At 39.8% G+C, this 25927-nt stretch overlaps 1 protein-coding gene across 2 annotated transcripts; it reads right to left on the minus strand.

The window, feature by feature from the left end:
* Positions 1 to 117: 117 nt before the first annotated feature.
* Positions 118 to 25927, minus strand: NELFA (negative elongation factor complex member A). Of its 2 annotated transcripts, none has more exons than XM_086612136.1 (12): positions 25914 to 25927; positions 24897 to 25161; positions 16898 to 17069; positions 15549 to 15710; positions 14584 to 14673; positions 12601 to 12731; positions 12352 to 12421; positions 11408 to 11496; positions 9028 to 9139; positions 6487 to 6743; positions 5910 to 6009; positions 118 to 4365 (listed from the first exon to the last, which is right to left on the minus strand). In XM_086612136.1, the coding sequence occupies exons 2-12, from the start codon at positions 25146 to 25148 to the stop codon at positions 4181 to 4183; spliced, it is 1620 nt and encodes a 539-aa protein (XP_086468262.1). In that variant the 5' UTR covers positions 25149 to 25161; positions 25914 to 25927; the 3' UTR covers positions 118 to 4180. The 2 variants fall into 2 exon arrangements, with proteins under 2 accessions (XP_086468262.1, XP_086468263.1); XM_086612137.1 differs by lacking the exon at positions 25914 to 25927 and adding an exon at positions 25277 to 25293.

Raw genomic sequence — 25927 nt, forward strand, 5'->3', positions numbered from 1 at the left:
CTTCAGTCTCAGACTAGTGGTACTCATGACCAGTTCACCTGTTAGAACAATACACAACTTGAGTATTAACAAAAGTATCAGTCCATTTCCTTAGAAAATCTAAATTTTTATTATACATACTGTATTACACTGAAAATACGTACCCAAAGACAGAATATTTTGAATTTACAACTGTACAAAAAAACAATAGAAAACATATGGGCTATGCTATAGATGTAACATTTTACAAAATGACAGTTCTTGTTAAAGGCACCAGATTCCCAGAGGGCTCTGGCTTAACATTTTTTAGTCTTTTTTTCCAGTCAGATCTTACTATGAAAGTATGATTCACTCTTAAAACTGTATAATGTCAAAGTCTCAAGCTTCTTTCATCTAGACAAGCGGCCTGCACTTCGACACGACTTAGTGAGAGAAGTGACCAACTTCCACACGGAAGTGTCAAGCAACTAGGAAAGGCATCCAGCATTCTATGGTATTTAACTCAATATTAAATGGCAAAGCTACCAGCGAAAATCAAGTTAACCCAGAAAATACTGGCCCAACACTAGAGTGTTAACCATACTAAGCCTAGACCGTTTTGTATGGAGATTAACTACAGAGCACTAGAGTAGTAAAAAATGTTCTATCTAAAAGGATGATGGAATCTATGATCAGATACTCTTGCTCAGCATCCTCCCTGGGCTCACCTTCTTCATTACATTCATTTCACTCTTTCTGGTCCTCATGACATTCATGAAAGAAAATGGAACCGAAAGACACCCAGCACTTTGGTGTAGGGCAAGTTGTTAAAGAAACCTGGGTATGCACATACGTATTCTCTCTGCTCTTGGAATAAAAAGGTTGGACAGGATAGAGAAAAACACAAGCCACTTTCATTGCTTCTTTCTCCAGAATTCCACTCTAAAAATCAAATGACCTAATTCATATCATGTCTAGGCTTGCACAGACAGGTGCTTCCTTACAAGCAAGGGCAAGAGAAGCTGGGCCATCCTGCCTTGCTGAGGTGCAGTAATACACTTTGTAAGTTTGCACTTGCTACTTCCTAAAACTTCATGCTTGGATAAAGGGAAAGAGGAAAGGACACAAAGCTTTAAGAAAACTCTAAACTACTCCTCCGGTCAATTTGTCAGTACATCTGCAAGTCACTCTAGAGTCAACAAATGTTTTTGTTTAATCTTAGAGCACACATTGAGCCTCACTGAATGGAATCCAGCTAACATCCAAGTGACTGAATATTCAAGACAAAAAAAATATTAAGTTCCAGGGCCAGATTTTGTTCTGCAAGCAACAACTCCATTATATTGGAATTTAAATGTCGATGTTGCCCTTTCTGAACTGTCTGGCATTATCCCTACTGTCAGGCCACTGGTTCAATGACTTCATTCTCTGAACCAAAGAACTCATGTGGTTTTACTTCTTATCATACCATTTTGACAACATTGCAAAAACTTCCCTTTCTTTAGGCATTTAAAAAAGACTTTCTAGATTCACAGATCAAGTTGAAGTAATGCTCTGGTATTGAGGGTCATAAAGTCACTTTAAAAATAATTTATTTTTGCAGTGTTAAATTGTCTCATCCTAATGACTTAACGGAATTAAAAATATACTATGCTTCTATTTAAAATTTTAATTTATTGCATATGACTGACTTTAGACAAACAGGCCTGGAGATCAACTTTGTTATGCAGCAAATACAAATAGCAGCATGGTTCAGCTTCCTACACACTACTACACTCAAATGACTCCACTGCATTCTAGGACTTCTTGAAGAGGAGATGGACAGCTGTCTCCATCCTGACAGCACAGGTCTGAAATACAGACTTCTGCAGACTAAAACTTTAGCAAGGGACCCCTATTAATCTCAAGTAAGCCAAAAGAGCCACCACACAGCAGCTCCTCGTGGCTACTGAACTGCAAGGAGTCCTGTATCAACAATTTACAATGACAGTACATGCCCCTCAAGTCAGTCAATTTTCTAAAAGTTCTTCCTTAAAAACCATATTTGGTACTTGTCGCTTATCTAGCAAGCAGGAACAGTTAAGACAGATGTATCATACATGTTTACAGAAAACTGGTCTTCACAAGAAAACATTAAAAATCCGAATGCAGACAAGAAAAGGAATGTCACTCTTTAAATCTTTCTTTTAAAAGATGAATACTTTCATATTCTATTGTTAGCCCTTACTATGTAACATACTATAATCAAATAAGTTATAACCATGAAAACACACTTCTACTGAACTCATTCTAAAAGCTAAAACCCACTACTCATTCTCACTTGTCAGGCTGATTTCTAGCTGCTTAAAGAAAAATTGCAATCAGAACCACAATCTACATCGCTTCTGAAATGGGGTCATGATGTGCAGGAGGGCTCCCAGTGTGACAGTTACATGCAAGTAACTTCCACACTAATACATGCACAACACTCCATAACGGTAGCAGGTACCATCAAACAACTTGCCCGCTACAGGAGCTAAAACATTCCGTTTATTTGCTTAAATAAAGTTAAGAAATCTATACTTTTGGTCACATCTTAAAAGACTGTAGAATACAGATTTTCTTACTATTTATACTTGCCCTGTCCTGTTGAATAATTTGTTTGAAAAACTAAAGATAAAATGCAATAAAAATTCCCCAATACAAAAAGGCTCTAATCAATCATCTAAATGTCTTTGTTAGTATATAAGTGTACGTATGGGATTTGGTCTGCTTTCTTTAAAAAAAGAAAAAAGCCTCATTTTGTCTTAAGAGTTCCACTTTAGCATGAACCTCTGGTCAGCCCAAAGTACCTCCTCAGCACCAACCAACCATTGTGCTACTTTGTATATATCTTTGTATTTCTTCCTTCCAAGCAGGGCTCCCAACCAAGCACAGCTCCACATACAAGTACTGACAGAAACCAGGTGTTTAGTCCAAGCCTCCTCCAACTGAAGTCAAGTCTCCAAAGGATGAATCCTGAACTATGTATGTAAACCCTCTCCATAAATGCAAGCTTGATGTCTACTATTAAAGCCAGATTATACCAGCGGTGTGAACACAGTTATAAAGATAAAAAATGTGCTTCTACTAGAAAGAGACAAGTATAAGGCACATTTATATGCCAGTATAATTGTGGTCACAGTAGTGATTATACTAATATAACTACACTGGTAAAAACCACAGCTACAGCCATTCAAAACTTTTTGGATCAGGGCTTGGCATTCAAGTGCCCTATGACTGCTCAACCAAACATAAATTAACACTGCCTCAAGACAACAAATCTTCCCGATCATATATATTCAGACATGTGTCACTCAACAATTTCTAGGGCCATTTTTAAATTAAGCTACAATTGGTTTTGAGATGTAATAGTATCACCTCCTCCCAGATAGGTTATGCTGCTCAAAGGGCATGCTATGCAAGAGCCAGGGATCAACTTCTACCCTAAGGCTTGCATGTGAAGAGCCATCACTTCCAGGCAGTGACAAGCCACTACTACTTTTCTTTGTTCTTAGTTTTGATGATTTGTTTTCTTCAGAAAGTTACGATACTCAGTTTCTCTCAAATAATGCCAAATACAGATTAACTCGTGCTGGCCACAGACATGGACAATATAGCGAGTTATCAAAGCTGCTCAATCCCATCCTATGACCCAAGCATAAATAAGCTAAACATACGGTGGGTACCATTAGACACTGGACATCTACCACCTGCAATATTTAGTTATACTGCAGCTGAATTACAAAATAGTCAAGCACTGACCAGTGGTGCTTTAAATGTCCATTCTTACAATAGAACCCATGTAGCCAAAGAAAATATTTTTACAATAAAGATCTGTGCCCTCGTTTAATGGTAAACCGTGAATGACTGCACAGTAGTCTTTCTCTTCTGGTACTCAGAAGTAAACTGCTCCCATCTTTCAGCTGTGGTCTTCTTTTCCAGCATCTTGAACTGTAGGAAAACAAAAACACACCAAAACTTTCTCCCCTAAAATCACCTTTCCCTCTCCCAAGATCAAAAAAGTGAGTTTGACATCATCTTCTTCTGTGTTCACTAAGCCCAGTTAGGTTGAAGAGCCACAGCTTTTACTCTGCAGGGTAATAAGAAATGTACACATGAATGTCATTTTGTACAGTCGACATACTCTATAAGCTGGTTGACTCTAAGCTTGATTTGGTCCAGTCTGCTGTTGCTGCATCTCTTAGGAAACATTAGTTATAGGTTTGTACTTCTTGAATCTGGTCCATTCACCAGTAGCATAGTTCATTTCAAAGACCGTATCAACCAACATAGTGGTGCTGCCAGTGCCATCAGCCTTTGGTAAATCTTCTGTATGCTCACTAAGTTTAATTTGGATTATGTCACCTTGCTCTTGGCAAGGATTCTCTGTGAAAACAAGAACAGGAACAAATTATACACTTCAGTACTGTATTAGAAAAATGTAAAGAGCACTTGATGGACATTCTAAACCTTATGTTAAAAAAAAATTAAAATAATCTAAGCCCAACAAACCCCAAACCCAAAAGTGAGCAAGTAATGTCACTAATACACACAGCCACAAAGATCTTCCTCCCTCCATACATTACAGACTGAGTTTTAAGGATAACAAAACTAGACCCCAAAAGATGCACACCAAGTAACTAGAAGAACAACAAAAGGGTGAGTAAAGCATGCTAATGTCATCTCTGTTTATTTCAAGAACGATAAGAGCAGCTTATATTTAAATGTGAGTTGGTAAACCTGAACTACCAGAGTTACTCTATTTGGGATACATTTTGTAGTTAAAAGCCTCAACAATTTTCAGCTGTTCTGGAAGTCCAAACAGCTTCACTGAAGTCACTCATTGAAGACTCAGTTCCATTTCAGTAGAAGTACTGAATGCTACATTTCAAGGTACTGGAATAGACACTCAGGAAGCTCAAGAATAGTTGGCAGTTATTTACCCAATAACTTTTACACCTTCAGAAAGTGCTGGCATTATTACTGAAGGAATTCATATTGTTACATACTTATCTATATATGCATATGTGAATATATATAAACACACATGCACACTTCCAAAATAATATTTTACTTTGCATTACAAAAAACTGTCCACATGGATATTAAAGTACATCTTCCTACTGCAATTTGAAGTAGCATCTAGTACTAAGAGCACCATCATTAATACAAGATACATAAAACTTTCTTAAATCCCAGGGATCATCACAGCAACTCTACCCTGGTCATCTTCAACAATGTATTGCATTAATCTAAACGCATAAGCCACATTTAGGCTCCCGCACTCCAGTGATAAGAGCCCTCAAATACCAAATTAGAAACCAGAGCTAGTGCAGATGATAGAGTTCACTTAAGGACTCTTAAGCTCCTTCTCATCTTACATCTGATAATCTTCTGGGTAAAACAGCCTTGGCCTCTCAAGGCCAGTATGTGACAGGATCTGGCTATGAGACAGTTTATCTCTCTGTGATTCACAGCACTTGTCGTTTCCTAAAGTCTCTGAGACAACAATGAGGCACTGTACTACCCAACTTGTACCTTGACATGCCACAAAAGAACCTACATTAATTGGTCTTCTAGACAGACTGCTAGAACCTAACCAGTCTGTTCACTCTTCTGACTGGCTGCCTGGTTTCTCCTCAAACCCTAAGCCATGATATTACATGCGTTCAGTTATGCACCTATTGTGCTTAGCAGCTGCTCTAACAGACTGTTTGACTTACTGCAAATAGACCCTGAAGACCCATTTCCAGGTAGTTAGAATCGTAATCCATAAAGCTGCATACAGTCCAGAGAAAAGAGCAGAGTCCACTACATACAGAGCAAAGCTAAAGCAAGAGTCTTGCACTCACACATGCACATCTGGAAATGTTAGGCTGTATTTCAGATTTGGGTATTCAAAAGCAAGATAAATTAGACTCCATACATACCTCTGGATCCTGCCATGAATCCAAGTATAAGAGCCTTTTCTGGCCTTGTAACTTTGTTTGCAGTCTTGAACATTTCCTGTGCAGCATACATTTGCTCCCTCTGCAAAAGATATAACAAATATGAATTTCAGTGGAGAAAACACTATCAACAGGTATCATATTAATATTCACAGACAAGCATGAGAGTAAGCTGGAAGTTAGTAGACCTACAAAATGCAAACAAAAAAGCCTTAATCTAACACTTATAGCAGTGACAACTAAATTCTGAAACTGGGAAAAAAACCCACCTTGAAGTAGTTACACAACATTATTTTACATAGTAAACAGGAGTAAATAAAGACATCTTACTGTTACATTAACATTGCACAAGTTAAAATGTTGCAACGAACATTAAGACAGCAATGCTAACCAAGCCACAATGAGTTTTCATTATCTTAAGTTATAAAAAAGCAGCCCCAATCACTCCACAATCCAAAGGCCAGGAAATGCCAACATACTATGCGAGATCCATAATAAAAATCTGTGTTTTCCAATCTACATCAAAAGCAGCAGTCAAAAAGAACCCGGTTTTACTTACTGTGAGAGAGAGGCTTTTTTTCGGTGGTGGCTGTTGCTGAGTTTGAGGGGCCACTTGTGGTGCTTGTGCCGCGGGGGAAATGGCAGGAGGTGTGGTAGGTGTTAGGGGTGAGGTAGGTGTAGTTGCAGGTGGATTAGAGTTACTATTGTACATAGGTGTTCTTTGTTTGAATTGTGCAGGAAGAGTTGTGGTGGCATTTGGAGCTGCAGGCTCTTCAGTCTGTCTGTTAGTCTGCAAGGCCTCTCGTGCAGAGCCAGCTGCAAAAACCCATCAGGATAATTATAGACATTATAATTCACAAACAGGGATTAGCATCACCAATGGCCTTTAAAGAAAACTAAAAATTCTGATTATTCCAGTCTAGTACCATGATTCAATATGCCATCTAATATATATACGAAAAATTGAAGAGATAATGCTCTTTCCACTCAATTATCTTTAGCAATAATTAGACAACTCAGTGACTGGCTGTCCAATATAGATTATATTTAGCATAAAATATTATATTTAATGGATATCAGATTTATTAAATTGAAACTGCTTTATTTACTTTTTAGCTTATATTGCTGTAACAGCTGCACTCTGACCCTACCAGGATTACTGCTGTACTGTTACATTGAAGCCAAAACCATAAAAACATTTCACTAGTTTTTACTTAATGTAGCAGCAGCTTCCAAAAGAAATGGTAATTAAGTCTCAGCCAGTTACAAGTACTGAAAACACACAAACACTTAAACAGACAACAGAATTAAACGCAGCCTTCACAAATCATTCATCATTTAAACACTAACTGCTAAGAGGGTTAAAATCCCACAGTACTGACAAGTCCTAACTGTTATTTCTCAAAGTTGATCCATTCACCTGCACTTAAGGGAGTTACTATTCTAAACCTGGCTGCAGGTAGAGGTTACATATATGATCAAGTTACTGTGATTTCCTAAGTTACTATCTGCCCAACAAACAATAATTACTCAGTGCACACTCTAGCCAGTTACATTCTCTTGCACCTCATACACAGGCACAGCTGCTTCAGCACCTTTCATGAATCTCAAGACGTGTAAGCTAACCTACTAAGCTAACCTACAAGGCAGATACAGACCAGAGCTACGCTGATGCCTTTCAGATCAGACTTTAGAGAATGAGAGGTCTACTGCTGTCCATCTAGGCACAGATATAGCATTGGTTTTAACATTATGGCTATTATCTAGTAGGATGTGTAACAGGACAGCAAATGCTTGACAGGCATTTGTAATAATTAGTTGCCCCTTAATTTTGAACAAATGTTTTATTACTGACTTCCTCTGATGTCAGAATAACTGACTTGCATAAAATAGGATGTCTTAATGACACAAGATTGTATGAGGCCAAATCCGTGCATCTTACGTGTGCATCTTGCATCAAGGAAACGGTTTTGTATTCCTCATCAATAAGGAAAGCTAGATATTGCATAATCCAGATGGGAAAAAAACTTAGAAAACAGAGAACAAAGACAATAGGGAATTTTAAACTAGGCTTTTCCTGCTGTTGATTACAATGCCAAGGCTCTGGAAAATAATACTGCTGACAACACTGATGTGCTCTTGGCCACGTTCCTTCTGGAGATGCCAATTTTCTGCCAGATAAAGATTTGTATGGACCTCCAGAGAGATTCTGAACTGTTTCAGAGCCAAATGAAGTGATCAGGTTTTGCACATGCATTTTTCTATAGTGATCAACATGTCACAGCTCACATACATAAAAACAAACATTACAGTACCAAATCACAACAAGCAAGAGTAAAAACAATGCATTAAACTGAAACACTGGTTCTCTGTTGTAACTACAAGGTCTGGTGATGAATCCCAGTCACGCACACACGTTAGTGCAAACTGATACATTCCTTTAAGACTCTACATGCAGCAGGGAAGGAAAAGTAAAACTGATTGTGTTAAAATAAAAGGTGTATAAATAAAGGATTTGTCGAATGCTATTTTTTACTATAGGCAGTTTTCTAGAATTGAAAATAACATAGCACGTTTCAAAATATACAGCAGCTCAGCTATTATCTATCAGACCATTATAAAAAGGTAAAAAAAAATGGATGGCTTGATCCCAGCCTGTGTGAAAGCTAGTGTGTACTTGCCTCTAGAAAGTTACCCAACTCTTGAGAGCAACTGTTTAAGTGCACGCATATGGATGTGTGTATGGAGTATATACACTCTGGACTTACGTGTCTAACTGGTGTCTCTTTAGGAACTAAAGAAATGCTGAATTTTCTATTACAGAGTAAGAAAAAACCAAACACTAAATTCCTTTGCCTGCTTGACTTAACTAGCAGTCATTTTAAGACTTAAATAAAGAAAATACTTGGTTTTAGGCTAAATGACATGTCTGGTTGCCCAAAACCCAAAGGCTGGGTTCCTGCAATGGATTTTTAGACTGATGAGGTTTAGTTTCACTAGAGTTGAGCGATAGTAGGTTTGTAAATAAAAGGAGAGCTAGACAGTAGAACTGCATAGAGTTGGAGGCATTAGGTCTCAAAAGTGAAAAAGCGTCTTTTACCTGGCTGTGTTTCAGAGCTTGGGATATACGAGGAGGATGGCACCACACTGGGGGTAGCAGGTAAATAACTCGTAGAAGGTAGTGCAGGCTCACTGTTCAATGAGCCAAGTTTCTGTAAAACAGAAAAGAAAGTACTACATATATTCATGTGCTGTTTCTGCCTTTTAAATACGATTTCAACATGTAGTTCTGCTATGATATTCCTTTTGGAAACTTAATTGTACACTCCTCTGTTAGAGTAAGCTTGCCTTTTCAACTCTTAACTCCCTATACAAACTTCAGACATTAGAATTACCCTAGGAGAGAAAAAGCAGCTTTTCTCCCCTAATTCAGATCAAAGTTGCTTCTGAAAGCACAATCTGAGCGAATAAAAAATACTATTACGGAGAACGTACTTCTGCAAAAAGAGTCAAGCTGCTACTCCTTTGTCCCATTCCTCAGCTGGTAAGTGTGGAGACCAGATGATGAAATTTGTGCAGAAGGTACTCTGAATAATTACACTATAGAAGTGAGTGATCTCCTGCCTGAGCAAACATGCTCTTCACTATTAGCAAGCAGAAACCCATGCTTGTCTATGGACAAAAGGCCTACTAAAACATCGCCCATGAGGACACAAAGGCCTCTGGGACACAAGGAAGCAGAAGGCAGCAGTAAAAGCACAGGTAAAATCCTGTTTCTACTGAAACAGGTGATCAACACCAACATGAAGGATGTCATCTAGGATCAAGCCAAAGAAAATGCCACATTTTGTACTTAACTATACATGATACTGCACACGCAGCATAAACACAACAGCATGGCATCTCTATGAAGAGCTTCACTTCAGTCCAGTCCACCCTTATAAGGGGCAGACAGAGGAAAGACGTTTTGGGGGAATTAAGTCTAGCAGACAAATCATTTTAGGTACCTGTCTAGACAAAAGTGAGACTGACATTCTGTAAAATGTGGAGCTTGTCAAAAAAAGATATTCTTTGCATTCTGCAGAAAGACAGGCAATGACATTCACTCCTGACACAGGCATACCAGTATCTGCCTATATGTTGGTTTTGGCATGTGTACCATAGATTATTACCTCCATAACCATGGGACCAATGTTGGATGTGCTTACTAGTAGGCTCTAGAGAAAAAAATGCCTGGCTCACCAAGAAAACCACGGGTCTTTTAAATAAGTGCTCTCCAAAGGCAAGTATTGCATGTCAACACACAGACTTAAAGAGGCAGAGGTGATCATGACCATTTTAAATTTGGAACAAGAGAAGACACTTAAGATTTTAGATGGGTTTCTATCATATCAAGAGGCTTGCAAACACTAGGGTGCAACAGCCTCAAATTATCTATTAGTATCTAAAGAACTCAGAAGTCCAAATTAATTCCAGGTCAAGGCTTACTGGAATAGAACAGACTCAGAAGCGGAGGAGGACTTAACATTTTTGTAAAAGCTATGTCATGACAGAAAACATAAAACTGCACCACAATATTTCCAATGCACCGTATCTGAAAAGATAGGAAAAAAATCCCCTACACAACTCCTTCTCTCATCCCTTGATTGAGCCACCTCTAGCAACAGGTTAGGTTTTCCAGTAGATCCTAAACCCGTTTTGGATTAAAAAGACTGTTAACAGAGGGAGCGGACACCTCAACTTTATGGGTTTTAAGAAGAACAAGTTTATAAGTCATGAGTAGTTTGGACAGAGATCAATTCCACTGTATTTCTCCTCCCCTGTCAGTAGTAATGGGACTGGCTAAGCCTAGTTACAGACAGGTTTGGAGACCTCAGAAAAAGCTGCCTTCTGGATTAATTATCAATTCTCAAAAATTACAAGTGAAAAATGGAGAAAGAACCACAGAAGGGTACTAGTGTGTAAGTTCTTTTCTCAAGCCAGAAGACAGATGAGTTGTAAAGTCTTTCTTACTTGGCTGCTTATGTTCAGCTCTCCCTCCTGGGCACAGGCCAATGACAAGTGCTCCTCACTGAGACTTCTGTGGGCACTATTCCACTACAGTTACAAAGGATGCACAGGCACAGAGTGAAACCTGCAGGAGCTCCTGAAAATTACTCTGCCTCTCTGGGGTCAAAGCACTCCCTTGCCCCTTTTCTTCTCTAACAGAAGACTACAATCCTCAGCTACAGAAACGCCATACCCCATCACAAATTTAAAATAGCAACAAGAAAACAATCAAAAACTTTACCTTCATCCTGCTTTGAATTTTTAATCTAGTTTGGTGAAAACAAAGGAATTTTCAAATAATTATGTAAATAGTTTTACATTAAGAGGCATGTTCCAACAACTTAGTAAAATATAATTAAGTGTTTTAGAATAACATGCATCATTGTTTCCTCATCTTTGTTTTTGTTTGGTTTGGTTTTGTTTAGTTTTACCTGTGTAGACACAAGGCCAGCAGCATAATCTGGGGTAGCATTTTCTACTACTGTTTCTTCTTTGGCTTGCTTTTCCACAACTTCTGTATCTATTGCATAAAAATAGAAGTCAGTTCACAGAAACTGTCTGAAATATTGGATTAGATGTACTTTTTAAACAAAGATGTAAAAATGCATTTCTCCAAGTCTGCTAAAACACACTTAAAGAGGTGTATGCTGAAAGGTGGGTAGGTACTTCACACACAATTTTATAATCAATCCAACTATGAGCTGAACCACAACGTGTATCCATCAAGATAGTACTTAGGCAGAGCTGCCTAATCTTGTGATATTAAAAAGCATCAAACTCAAGCAAAAATTTAATTGCAATTATGATCTTCTTCTGAGATGGTACTTTTTTGTGATAAATACAAAAACGTTGTTTTGGGGCAAATATACTGCCTAGAATATTTCCTGATATGGTTAAGTAGAGCACTGCACTGTCATTTGATTTAAGAACAATATATCAGATATTATTCACTTGTTAACATCTCTCAGCCGGGATTTTGGACAGCACGATAAATTTTTTCAGCATTACTATCAATTAATTTACGTGGCCATGTAGCCAGGAAAAATAAGCATCTCAATATGCCAGAACAATTCCAGTACCGAAGCCACTCACACACCTATGTGCTGCCCAAAGCACAACTGACTAGTTCAAATCCTTTCATGCAACTGAGTCAAGTTATTACCTGGGCACATAGCAATATCATTAGGAGCACTAGATAAAAAAAGTGAAAGCCTTCCCTTAAAAGGTTTTTGGTTCGGGTTTTATTCCCCCCTGCCTCCATTTCTGAAGTTTAGCTGAAGACAAGTTTCAACAAATGGAGAATAAAATGGTACTACAAACCTAGATTGTATTTGCAGGTATATTACTAACTTTGTAAGTAGGATGTTATACCAACCTACTGTCTTTCTTCTTCTCTTTGCTTCACGGCCAGCACCTACCATATCCAGCTCAGAGATATCTAGAAGCTAAAAAGAAAGACCACAGAGAACTTAATATCCATGTTAAATTATGCACTTGATCTCTAAATATTGTCCTTAATTTCTTCTTTAATATAGTGATACTACATTCAAAACAGCACCAGAAATTCACTTCAGATCAGGGAGCAGAATCGAGCAGGAAAGCAAGAGACTAGAAGTGCACCTACCTTCACTCCTCTTTCTTTGCGCAAAGGTGTTCTTGAAGGAGGAATAGGAGTTCTGTTTCCAGAAGAACTAAATACACTAGGTGCTGAAGTACTCCTGAACGGAGCTTGTTTTGGTATTCCTTTGAGTGGTGCTTAGGGAAGAACAAAAAAGATAACAATTGTAATTTATGTTTAATTAGCTATGCAAAACAGTAATAAGGATTCCCTTAGCTTTTCCCTTTCTTAACACACCCTCCTCCATCCCTTTAACTTCAAATGTTTGTAGTGTGGAACTGTTATAATACACTAAAAGTTCCTCAAAGGTCAGATTCGGTTTTACCCTTCAAACAAGGGGCAAGAGCCAATCTCCATGCTAATACCTGTAACCCCATTCTACATGAAGTAATCAAACAGGTGCACTGCTATCAAAATACACTCTTCTTACATACATTGATGCTTTCCTTACTCATAACAAACAAACTTCGAACACATTAAAAGGTATTAGGCATGAAGGTTCTGAATCAAATTATTGCCAAAGTCGCTCTTTGAACTTTCATATTTAGTTACTTGGTAAAACTGTATTTAATCAAAGATTCTCAGCCAAGCTTCTGAAGGGCTAAGGGCTCAATCTATTGGAAAGGTAAATTACTGCTTCACACAGAGGTCTGAAATTCTGGAGCTGCTGTTTGCACAAGGAGGAGGATCCAACTTAGGTCTACATTGCAAACAGAAAACCTGCTCTCTCAATATTGAGTAGAAATTGAGACATGTGTAAGTTGTTTTTCACCCAACTTTTCATTCTTACCTTTCTACTTCACATAATATAAGTGCTGAAGACAGTATTCTTTCATCAACTGCTAAAAATTAGGGACACACATACATATCTATCAAGTCTTTGAGCCTCCTGACAATCTCATCATATCTTACAATTTGAAGATAAACATAGAATTTTAGTTTGAGCTTAGATACTCTGTAACCCTCTGTATGTTGTACTGAAAATGTTTTGACCACAGGACAACCCTCTCTGACCAATGTAAGTTTCAGCAGAGCAAACTCTAGCTGGTTCCATAACTCATTTCTAGAGACCACCTGTTTCTAAAGGTCAAGTCTAAAAACTAGCTTTATTAGTTCAAAGGCTAAAAAGAATGCCAAGAACAACTAATGGTCAATTTCTATACTGAGACAGTTTTTAGTTCAAATTACAACTACACTTTTTGCATATCCTGCATGTGGCTAAATTTTGGTGCTCAAAATCACATCTTAAATGGCATTGACACAAAGTATTTCATATCTTCTATCCACCACACCAAGAAATTACTCAAGTTTCACACCTCAGCGTCGTATTGGTGGGCAGAAAAGTTACAGCTGTGCAGTGTTTTAAAGGATTTAATTAGTTTTGAACCCTCCTCTTGCTCCTAGTCAAAAACTTATGTGAAAAATTCAAGCAGTTCAGGTACTTCAGCAAACAGTTGAGATCTATTAATGCAAAGCTGAACAACGATTATACATCTTTGTCGTGCTTATTAAATAGAAGCCAATGTACAAGTCTTGGCTGCATAGAGCTTATTGTCCCCTCCGCTTTATCCATGAAGTATTATAAAAATACAAGATAGTTTCAGTCTATTTCACAGCATTTCAAAAAGCACAGCAGATTACTGTGATACACTCACTCTGCTCCCTTTTTGAGCAACATGGCTTAGTCAGGAGTTATTCCTGGAGTGATACAAATCAAATTCTTACCAAAGTCTATAGGCATGATCTAGCTGCATATATTTTAGAAGCATGGCAGATACACTTGCCATTTAAGAAAAACCCTACGCTCTTGTTCTTTCTGACAAAAGATTGTCAGAAACATTTAAATATCAGGAGAGAGGAAAGCAGCAAGGGAGAAATCCTTTGCTTCAAAAAGACAAGTTTTTACAAAAACTAGACTTTAATTTTATTCTTCATCAAGGCTATTTTATCAGATTTTTGTTTCCAGGAAGCAATGAAAGTAAGCCATACTTGTCGTATCTATTTTTTTGACCAGCCCCCTCCCTTTAGCATGGAAAGGCACTCCTGCAGTCTTCTTGAGCTGTTGTGCAGTTTCTGTTGCTAAAAAGAAAAAAGGCTTTAGTTATTACAGAATCTGTGCTGAAAAAATACAATACATTGCTTCTTATATAAAATGTTATTAACTAATACATAAAAAGATGGGTATAGCAACAAAGAATCATATTTTAATTATATTATTTGGAGAAAATGCAAAGTCAATGACTAAGCAACTGACAAGATGGTCTAAGTTAAATTATCAGAGTAGACAATTTACTTGATAGAGACTGAAATAAGGAAGTTATATATAACATCATAAAAAGTTACAAATCTTGTATTTAACCAGACCAACTACTCAAGTCACATGTAAGAAAGAAGCAAGCTGCTGCAACAGAACAGCAGCTACAGTAAACTATTTTAAGATCATTCAGTTCAAGCAGCTACCAATGCATATATGTATATACATGTTGCCAGCTTTTACACCCTATATACACATACTGAGCAAAAGAAAGCATTAATTAGCAGCTCTTGCTCTCTGTTGCAAAAAACATATGGCAAAATAAAACCAGGTTCTCATTTCAGTTTTGTTTCCACAGTTTTAACCAAAGCTGTCCCTCACAAGTCTTCGCAATCGACTGTTAAATACACCCATGAGAGAATGTATTTGTGCTTTAAAAAGCTACAGCTTTTTGTATGCCTTGAAATCCGAACAGCATTTATGTCAAGATTAGCATTTTAATGTAATCATGGCCAGAATGACTTGCACCTGCTCTTCCACACATATCAGTCTATCAAAGAAAAAAATTCAGTCAGCAAAGCTCTTATACCAGAAAATTTTACTGTATATCCCCATACTGAAGAATAACACTGAATATAAGTTTTCCTTTCACCATTTAACTTCTTACTCAATCTTAACAACCAGCTGTAATACTACTTACACTTCTGCAAGAGTTCAGCTCTGAGAGTGGCACTTTTAGGTTTCCGTTTCAGCTGGAAGTGTTTCACTGGGGGAGTAAGAGGCCCAGCTAGTGTTGTCAAGGCATTTTTGTTTAAGTATTGGCATTCCAACGGCAACATAGCTGAAGTTTCACATTCACTGACTGCACAGAGAGTTAACACAATACGCACGGGTATTAGCACCTCTTTGACAGCTAATTACAAAACATTTTACAATGAGACTGTACAGGTGTTCTTAAATTTTAGATCACTTGTTTAAATACCAAGAGTAATTTAGTTCTAATTATTACCCAGTATATAACCTGTTATTAGGATGTTTGGTTTTTAAATTAGTTTCATAAGAGCTTCCATGTTAATCATACCTGGCCAAATTACAGGAATCTTGAATATGCTACTATTGTCAGAGTAAAAGACGACAAAAATGATCGAATTCTCAGATTTCTTAAGAATTACAAGTAAAAAGGAAGCTACTAAACAAAAGTGCAACTAAAAGTGTGAATAGACAAATGACCATTTGTTTATAGTAAGAAAACAAAATGCTTCCACCTCCGAGTCATTTCATGATTGGTCTGCTGCAATCCTAACTCCAAGACCATGTCTGCCTGTCGATGCCTGAGGGCTCTTTTTTGGCAATGCGCTAAATCAAACCCTCTGAAGTAGGAGTCGCTTTGCATCACCATTTACTGCACTGTTTGAAGCAGCAACCGTGCAAGTGCCTGAGTCAATATTTTCAGCTGCTAGGCAATCCACAGCTAGTCAGACATCAGCGGCGTAACTCTTCTTGTGATCCATCTCCCCCACAGCACCTATCATTTGTTGCCTAGAGGAAGACTTCCAGCAGAGATGCACCCCACCTGCCCAATACAACAGTGGTGCTTCCACACGTGAGGCTGTCCACACATGCACTGCAGAAACAGCCTCACTGTCTTCTTTGGTATCACAACAAATGAGACAGAGCAACATACGAAAAACCTCAACTTACTAAGCTGGAGTCAGTCAGTTATTAGTATCAGTGCACATACAGCCTACGATACTAATGAATCCACATTAACTTGTGTGTTGCCCTTCACAAACACTCATGGTAACACCTGACATGCAAGTTCTGATGATGTGTGAAGAGATAATTTAAGAAGTTACCATTCTTCAAATATCACAGTTCCCAGTCCAGTAACATGCCAGGTCATAAACTGTGGCAGTTAAGAGACAAGACATACTGCTTGTACTGATACCAGTACTGTTAAGACAGCAAGTTTGCCTGTGAAACAACAGTTCCTTTCTGAAAAAAGGCATCATGTTTTTGTAATTTTCACTGAATTCAGAAAAGGCTTACCTTTTTCTCTAAGCTCTCCTAAAATATCTTGAACATTGGGATTCTGTTCTTCAAGATCAAGGTTAAGGGAGCCAGAATCTGGAAAGGATTTTAAAATATCAGCTACCATTAAGACCCAGGGGTCTGAATCCAAGGTAGCGAGCTGGATAATTTCAGTCAGTGCCCCTTTCATCTAATAAAAAAAGAAAAAGAAAATCAGCCAATTGGAAACAGTTTTAAAAAGGTTATCGTTGGATTCTTTTATTTTAAAAAGCATAAACATGCACAATGTTTTACTATTGGGGAAGGGAAGAGGGAGACTGCTTCAACGCAGTTATACATTAACTCTAGAACTAAGTAAAGAATTAACCAAGATAATCTTTTTTTGTATTGCATTCAGTCAATCTAACCCAAGTTTGTTTTGAGCTTTTGGCAGCTCGAAGCTTTGTTTAGCACCGAACATTTTTACTAAAAGCAATAGGACAGATCCTGACATTACTGTCTCCTTACACTCTACACTTATACTCCCAGTGTACCCACACCTTATGTTCATTGATCAGAATATGCAACTAGAACACAAGCAGCTATTTAGAACAGGCATCTACATGAAGATGTGCTGCTTTCTGGGCTGCAGAATATAGCAGATAGATCACATCTGCATCAAATGAACATAAACTAAGTCCTCAAAATTTTACTTAAGCTTAGGCCAAAACAATGTCTTTCATGTTAATTAAAACTGTATTGTTTGACAAAAACTACATATTACAGAAGCACACCCAGCCCCCTGACATGTCACGAGTAATAAGATTTTCCATCTACCCAAAGTTTCTATAGCCAGAAAAAAGTTATTTTTCTTTAAGCATCTATCTCGAAAAAGGTGAAATACAGCATGAGATGAATAAAAAAATTTCACTGTCACAGTAATTTTTATAAATTACTGATCAGTATGTTTGTTGGCACTATGAAATGAAATTCACTTCATTCACAGGTAAGCTTAAACTTACCCCCAAATAAAGACTGAACACTCACTTTTTTTTTTAAGTGAACTTTTACATAAGCATTAAAGCATGGCTTCATAGAGCTAAGATGTTTGAGATGGACTATGTGTCTATCAAGCCACAAAACATAACAGTAAAGTCATGTGAAGTAAACATACTCTATCTGTATGGTATTAACACTGAAGAATTTACCAGCAAAGTATAAGGAAATACTTGAATTTTGACTTTTCATAACCCACTGTGGCACATATGGCTTAGTTATAGTCTACGTGTTTCTGAACACAGAGAGACAAGCAAGAGATTCACCTTCACACTATATTTCTTTCCCTTTATTTAGAATCAACCTTTTCTTATATGAAAAAGTTTAATAAAATAAGCTTACTCTAGTCATGTAACTAAGAAATCGAAGCCAAATTTCTGCTCTCCGTTCTCCCCCCCAAGCACTTTTAAAGCTCAGCAGAGGCAGACAAACACACTGGCGTTTCTCAGTTCCTTTCAATCACACAGCGTTATTGCCCTCTCACTTCAGAAAGGTTTACACGTTCGCTATAGAGGCAGTTTGTCCTTTACCCCTTGCATGTTTTAGCATGCCTATAGTAATGTGCTTGTGAAACAAACCAGATCAGTTTATCTGACTGAAAACGAGCATCTCTCTACAGCTTTAAGCCTGATCAGCCCCTTGGTGTGCCTGACTACAGTCACACAAACACTAAAGCCACAAAAAGAGTGAAGCAGAAAGGAGACACTGCAACAGTCAAGTTACCACCTTCAGCAACTCTATCGATTTGCTTTGGATTAAACCGACCAGGTAACCATGACCATGCACTGTTCAACCGGTTGTCAAATTTAACCAACGCTTACCCAATGGAGAGGATCAATACCTAAGGTTCTAGTCTTTGTTGTCCTCCATTGCTTATATCTCTCTCAGTAAATGTAAAAAATCTCATCTTGACTCCACACAGACTTGTCAGACTCTCTATTCTAACCCTAAACTCCTCATCAGAATTCACTTCTACAGTGGTTGAGGACGAGTGTCAATACTATCGAAACAAAGTCCTTTAGTCTCCTATCTATCATACAGGAATTTCAGTACTGATTTACATAAAACACTAGAAAATTTATAACATGCCATGAGAGTTGATGAAGCTGTAGTTTAGTTATAACTCTCTTAAAAGCATTTATCTGGACACCACTAATGCAGGTAAGGGTATAGAACGTAATTTTCTCCGTCAAAGCAAAATCAGGCAATAGCTGATTTTGGACAGGACAAAACACATCTCTGTATCCTCCCAGCTTACCCTTCACATCTGCTCCACAAAACTCTTATGTGTATCAAAAATTCAGAGCTACATGCCTATATTATATATGTTCCTACGGAGCTCTTTTCTGGGCATATTACCTCCACACTGCTCTCAGGGCACCTAAAGTTCAGGTAACCTACTTATGCCACTATCCATCACTTCACATGACTTTGGTTCCTTCAAGAAAGAAGCCAGAAACAACGTGTTTGCCTAGCATTTGACAAAGAACATTATCACAAGGCCTCATAGCAGAAAGAACATGGTTAAAGAACAGCCACTGTCACACACAGGGAAATGAAGCACATTAACAGGTACCGTGAGCTAACTAGAGACCTTATCTGAATATGGGTTTGCATTTCACAAGTCTGAATTTGAGTTTTGACTCAAGTTTGCCTTCAAATGGCAATTTAAACATATGTCCCCAGTTTGCTGTTGAACTGGCGGCTGAAAAAAAAAAAAATCTCATTTGTGGTTTGAGAATGCACGAAATGCAACTCAAAATAACAGAGAATCCTACATACAGTTTTCCTGTTACTTTACAAAGCACAGCCATAATCCCAAACTCTTAATTGTGCAAGATTGCAACACTAGGTCAGTAAGAGTCCAATCAGCTCCCACCAGTCTCGTTAAGCATGAACGTCAAGGTTTGATGCAACATGTTCTGGCATTTCTCTCATCTAAAACTTAAAGATCTTAAGTATTTTCCTCAGCCTGCTGGCACACACAAAAAAAAAAAGGCATAGGGCACAACTAGAAACATCTAACAAGAAAGGATCAAGCAGGATGGAAAAAGTCTGGGAACAGAGACAAAGGCAGATTAATAATGGCTGTGCAGGAAAAATACACAAACAGCACCGTGGGAAGGGGTAAAAAAGGAAATATTACTAGAAACACACAAAGTGATAGCTCCAAGATGACTTCTTGCAAAGAATTCCCATTCATTTGCTTTATATTACGCCTAAATTAACATATGTGATGTTAATCACATCAACAGTTGGCTATTAAATCAAATCAAGTTTTAATCTTTCAGGGGCCATAAAGAAGGGGATATTTAATAGGTATTCATATTATTATAAGGTGTTTTCATTAAGCTAAAAAGCATTGGACTGAAAGCACAGCATTAATATTTATGTGATACAAAACTAAGATGGATCAAATACCACTATTGTATGTTTTGTCTTTTAATCATAAAAAACGTAGATGTGGCCAAGAGTAATATTAGATTAAAATATACCATATTACATTACAGAAAAATTAAGAACACTAAGTGCAGGCCAGAAAGATACACAGCAACCTGCCTGTTCTGAACAGGGAGGGAAAAGCGAGCATCATGCACCCTTTTATTCCTTTGCACTAGCACTCCACAATTCCCACGTGCATGAATAGAGGACTCCTCATTCACATAAACAACCAAGAAGAAACAGTTTTGACTTTCGCTCTTTTGCAGCTACTGTAATAAAAGGGCAGGCCACTACCAGGACAGGGATCTTCCTCTCAAGGTAATTCAGAGAGCACAAAAGCACACAGTCCTCATTCCAGACTTGGTTGTAACATCACAATCTAACCCTGAACAAATAAATGAAATGTTGGCACAAGACATGAACTTGCATTTGCCATTGTGAATCAGGTTAACAAGAATATAATACACAAAATAAACACAAGTAACTGTTCTGCAAATTCACAACTGAAACTCTGGGTCAGCACTACACTAAGCTTTAAGCATCATTTCAAATAAGCATGATTACGTAGAAAAAAAAATGAGCAAATGAAAAGCTGAGGGGTAAGGAGACTTGAGAGTTAGCAAGTTCTGCCCAGAGAATTACAGCGGGAAAGGAGATTTTTGATAATTGCCTACAAAACACACTTAAAATGAAAGTGGGAGCCAATTATTCTTATTAGTCAGCAGGAACAAACAAGCAGTAACGAGGTTCACAGCATGATAAAAAATTAGCTTTATTACCTATCCCACAAGAGTATTATGAGGATTAAGTCACTTATAACTATACAATATTTGAAGTGTTGAATGAAAACATTATGAAAATTGAAGGATATTAAACATTTGAGGAAAAGAACACTTAAGCAAAGGACTGAATTTCAAGAGAGCTCATTGAAGATTCACTTGTCTAGACTGAAGCCTTCACAGAGATTTAGAAAGGACCAGCAGCCAATTAAACCTCTTCTAAACCAAATACCACCACACTTCTCTTGATTCCCACATAACTTTTTACTCAGGCTTCTGCTCCCAAATGGTTTCCATGTTATTCTATGCCTCAATGAAAACACTATTACAGAGAAAACATTAAAAAAAAAAATATTCTGAATAGAAAATAACTAACTCCAATCTGTTATCTAGAGAGAGGATTATCACAGTATCACAGAATACCGTTTAACATGTTACATAACAAACTAGTAACACATCCTGCATCCACTATCAAGATTCTCAAAGCTTCACAAAGCTGATGCAACATATTTTTCAATACTATTAAGCTTCCGAATGCCAGCTCAGTGCTCCTCACGCATGATCGATACAGACTAGCACATGGCATGGAAAACACACATACGACTTTCCAAAGAGACTAAGAAAGTACTTTCACAGTCAAGTTTAATCATTTTCAGATATGAGAGTGATTTCGAAAGGATGAATTTCACTTCCAGGCAGCTACAGGTATCCTACACTGATGTATTTCTGTTAGCAAAAAGACACCATGTTCAGCAGTCCACAATACACTGAGCAGAGAAGTACACAGCACAGTGAACACATGTATATATATGTTCAGTATATGTTCTGAGTATCATATGTAGGATATCCAATGCCAGTTAAAACGTCAAAAATCCTGACAGTAAGTTACGTAACACATCTTCAAATACAACTTATTTTGGCAAACTCACCACAAATGATGAGTATCTAATAAGACAACATCCCATTCTGTCAGCAGCTTGGTTACACCAGCTATTTTTATCATTTATAGAAAGAAGTCTATAACAATAATGGCAGACCTACTAGCAATCTTAAAGGCTTCTGCCTCATGAGTTTTTCCATTTTTAACAATTTTAAGCCCTTCATCTCAGTTAAAAATAAATCACATATCCCTGAAATAACTAGATGTCACAGGTACTTTCCAAAGGACTGAAAACATGCTAAATCCCTAGATCCTGATCAAGTGCTCTCTGTTTACAATGAAAGATTAAATTTATGTTTGAATTCACAAACTCTACCAAAGAAGTGAAAAATGACACAATATTTTTGTTACAGCAGTAACAAGAGCTTTACATTTGGAACACAACTGATCGCTTTAACAACACACTAAAAGGCACAGCAGCTGACTTGCTCTTCTTTACATACATTATCTCCATGGCTAACAAAAGCACAGACCAAGTAAAGTTGCTGGCTACCATCTTCCTCAGAAACAGTTTTAAAAGTTCTTTTACCCGCCCAGTGAACGCTCTTGTGGAATTTCAAGAAATTATTTCAGTTTGCTTGAATGCTGCTTCCTCAAAAAGCTGGCATGAGTTAACTTAATGAAGGCCTCTAAGCTTTTTTTAAGCTCTTTTCTCTTCCATCTAAAAACATCACTAATTTGTTAGCTTTTTCTAAACATCGCAATACTAATTTCTTCCAGGCTATTTGGATTTTCACACTACTTCAGAAGAATTTCGCATACACAGAGTTCATGTGAGCTTATGCACAGCTCCCCATTCCTCCTTCTGGCTTTGCTTGTTTTGTTTGCCCAAAACACAACTGCATGTCACACACAAGGAAAAGAGCTCATGCACCGGACAGGCACTAAACATAGAATGGTTTGGGTTAGAAGCAACCATACAGATCATCTAGTTCCACGGGCAGGGACACCTGCCACTATACCAGGTTGCTCAAAGCCTCATCCAATCTGGCCTTGAACATTTCCAGGGATGGTGCAGCCACAACTTCTCTGGGCAACCTATTCCAGTGCTTCACCATCCTCAGAGGAAGAATTGCTTGCTTAGATCTAGTCTAAATCCACCCTCTTTCAGTTCAAAGCCATTGCCCCTTGTCCTATCACTACAAGCCTGTGTAAAAAGCCCCTCTCCAACTTTCTTGCAGGCTTCCTTTAGGTACTGGAAGGCTGCTATAAGGTCTACCCGGAGCCTTCTCTTCTCCAGGCTGAACAACCCCAACTCTCTCAGCCTGTCCTCATAGGAGAGGTGCTCCAGCCCTCTGATCATCAACATGAATATCATGTTTTAAAAATTACAGTAAAAATGCTAAACAAGATTTATTTTTTTTTAAAGTCACACAAATTACATGTAACACAGTAAACAATCATATCAATGCATATGGCAAGACAGAGACCAACACACACTAAACTATTGCTTAAATGTGACGTTTGTGCGTTTTCAGCTTAGAAGTACATAAAAGCTGAGCATACAATAATCCAAGTCGCATACCATCTCCCCACACCCTGCCTAGTATGTATGTGTATGAAGCCTAAGCAGCAGCTGTGTCCTAGCCAAAAAAGAGCATGGTGCAAACACAGCTGAAGATACTCTACACAAGAAGGTGAGGATTAACTATGCACCACCACCATGATTGTTACCAGGAATCAATACGATACATGGTGGAAGTAGGAGAGGAATTCCTCAAACCTGGCTGAAGAAACTTAAATGTTTCCCAATCATTCTCTGACTGTTATCCCAAACATCAGTAGCTGCCTATAGTAAGAATAAGCCAGCTGCAGATAAGGTATGGTCCAGGGCCAAGTGAATAATCCTGCAGAGCTAGCTCAGACTCAAGCCAGCCAGCTTATTAGCTGGGGTGGGACAGTACAGGAAAGCACCAGCTGTTCCCAGAAAGGTACAGAGAAGAAAAAAAACAGGCAAGGCAAATTTCGCCAAGCAAGACCTGACTGTGAGAAGGTGGGGAAAAGCACTATTCAGTGCAGACCCCAGATCTTCTGTTCCCAAAGTTTCAGCACTTGCTGCTGTCCTTCCTAAAGCTGAGGTGTTCTACTTGGGGCACCTACGCACCTGCCAGTATTAAGGAGAGTGAAAGAAGCCTAACGCACATGACTGTTCCTAAACGCTCCTGCCTCTCTGTCCTACTCCTAGAACAACCACTGCCTCAGAAAAGCCCTCTTCCCCAAAGGCACCCAAACTGTATCAAAACACAGTCCTACAACTATGAGTCTGTGCGGACACTTAAGATGGGTTTCAGGTCAAAACTGCTTTCAAAAGACCAGCGCCAAGCAGAGATTCCCCGAAGAGCAGGAGGAGCAGCAGCCAAGCTTCCACTCCCCTCACTCGCTTATCACGGGGAATCTGAGCGCTTTTCCTCACACACCAAGGACCGAGTCCTCCGAGCTGGGCCTCTACGGACCGCTCAGCCACCCGAGACCTTCTTCCTCCCCCTCCCCACCCTCGAAAGGCTGCAAGGGAGAGGCGGGAACGTCTATGGGGACCAGCCTCGCCATACACCCCACGCCGAGCGCGGGCGGGCACCTGCCCTTGAGGAGCAGCCACTGCTCCGCTTCCCCCGGCAGGGCTGGCGCAGGCAGCGGCCCGCTCCAACGCCCGCCCCGGGGTCTCCCCTCCCCACAGATTCCATATGAAATGCAAAGGGCGGGGGGGAGGTGGTGCTGGCGCTGCCCCCCTTCTCCCCTCACGCCACCTCCGACCGGCCTCTCCCCCTCACACACACGCACTCTTCGGTTAAGCTTCCCGGGCAAGCTCCTGCCCAGCTCTCACCTCATCCACTGCCCGGCGGGGCAGGTGCAGCATCCCCAGGAGTAGCTTAAGCTTGACGGCCGAGGAGAGGCCGTGGAAACAGAGGCGGATGTTGTCGATCACCGAAGCCGTGAGCAGCGAGGCGATGCTCGGCGGCGCCCACAGCTCGTCTGTGGAGCCCAGTTTGTTGTGCAGCCACAGGCCAGTGTCGCTCTCCCGCATCGACGCCATCTTGGGAGCGGGGCGAAAAAAGAGGGGATTCTCCACGGGCATTTTATGAAGACACCTAAATGGAGGAAGGGAGGAGGTGAGGACCCCTGCGGGTCGCCGTCTTGTTCGTAACCCAAAATGGCGGCGCCCGGTGAGGTTGTGCTAGGGAAGGCGGAGATTCTTGCCGTAACCTAAAATGGCGGCGCCCACGCGGCGAAAAACAGGGAGGCTCGTATGTCTCGTTCAGATGCAAAATGGCGCCCGCCACAGCTTTTCTTCTGTATGGCAAGGCGGCGCCGCCTCACTGGGGAGAAGCTTCTCCGTCAGCCCCGACTCATTATCCCTCACAGCCGGTCTTAACTTCTCCGCGGCTCTCCCGGGCAAGAAAAGGGCCGAGAGCCAGAAGCGGGGTGCCGAGCCGCCGCGGGGCCGCGCGGCACAACTGGGAGGCAGCCGGAGCCCGCCCCGCTCCGCTCCTCCCTCCCAGGACGGCGGCTCCCGCCCTCCCTTTCCTTCCCGCCGTCCGCCTCGCTGACTCGGCGCGGCGGGCGGCTGACGTGGAAGGCAGTTCCGCCCTGGGGCCGGGCTGGCCGCCCGCTCTCCCGGCGCCGTGTTTGCCAGGGCGCCGTGTCTGTGTTCCTCGCGGTCGCCATGTCCCCGAGGGGCCGGTAACGTGGCCCCTCGGCAGCGCCCGCCGGGGCCCAGGAGGCCCCGGCAGCACCCCTTTCACTCTCTCACCGGTCGGCCTGTGTGCAAAAGGCAGTCATTTTCCTCGCCCAGCCCCGTGGGGAGCTTATTAGAGCGAACAGCACGTTAAAGCGCGCCCACCTCTGCGGTTTCCG

The sequence above is a fragment of the Tauraco erythrolophus genome, chromosome 5 (assembly GCF_009769465.1).
Source record: "Tauraco erythrolophus isolate bTauEry1 chromosome 5, bTauEry1.pri, whole genome shotgun sequence".
In the NCBI taxonomy this organism is placed as follows: Eukaryota; Metazoa; Chordata; class Aves; order Musophagiformes; family Musophagidae; genus Tauraco; species Tauraco erythrolophus.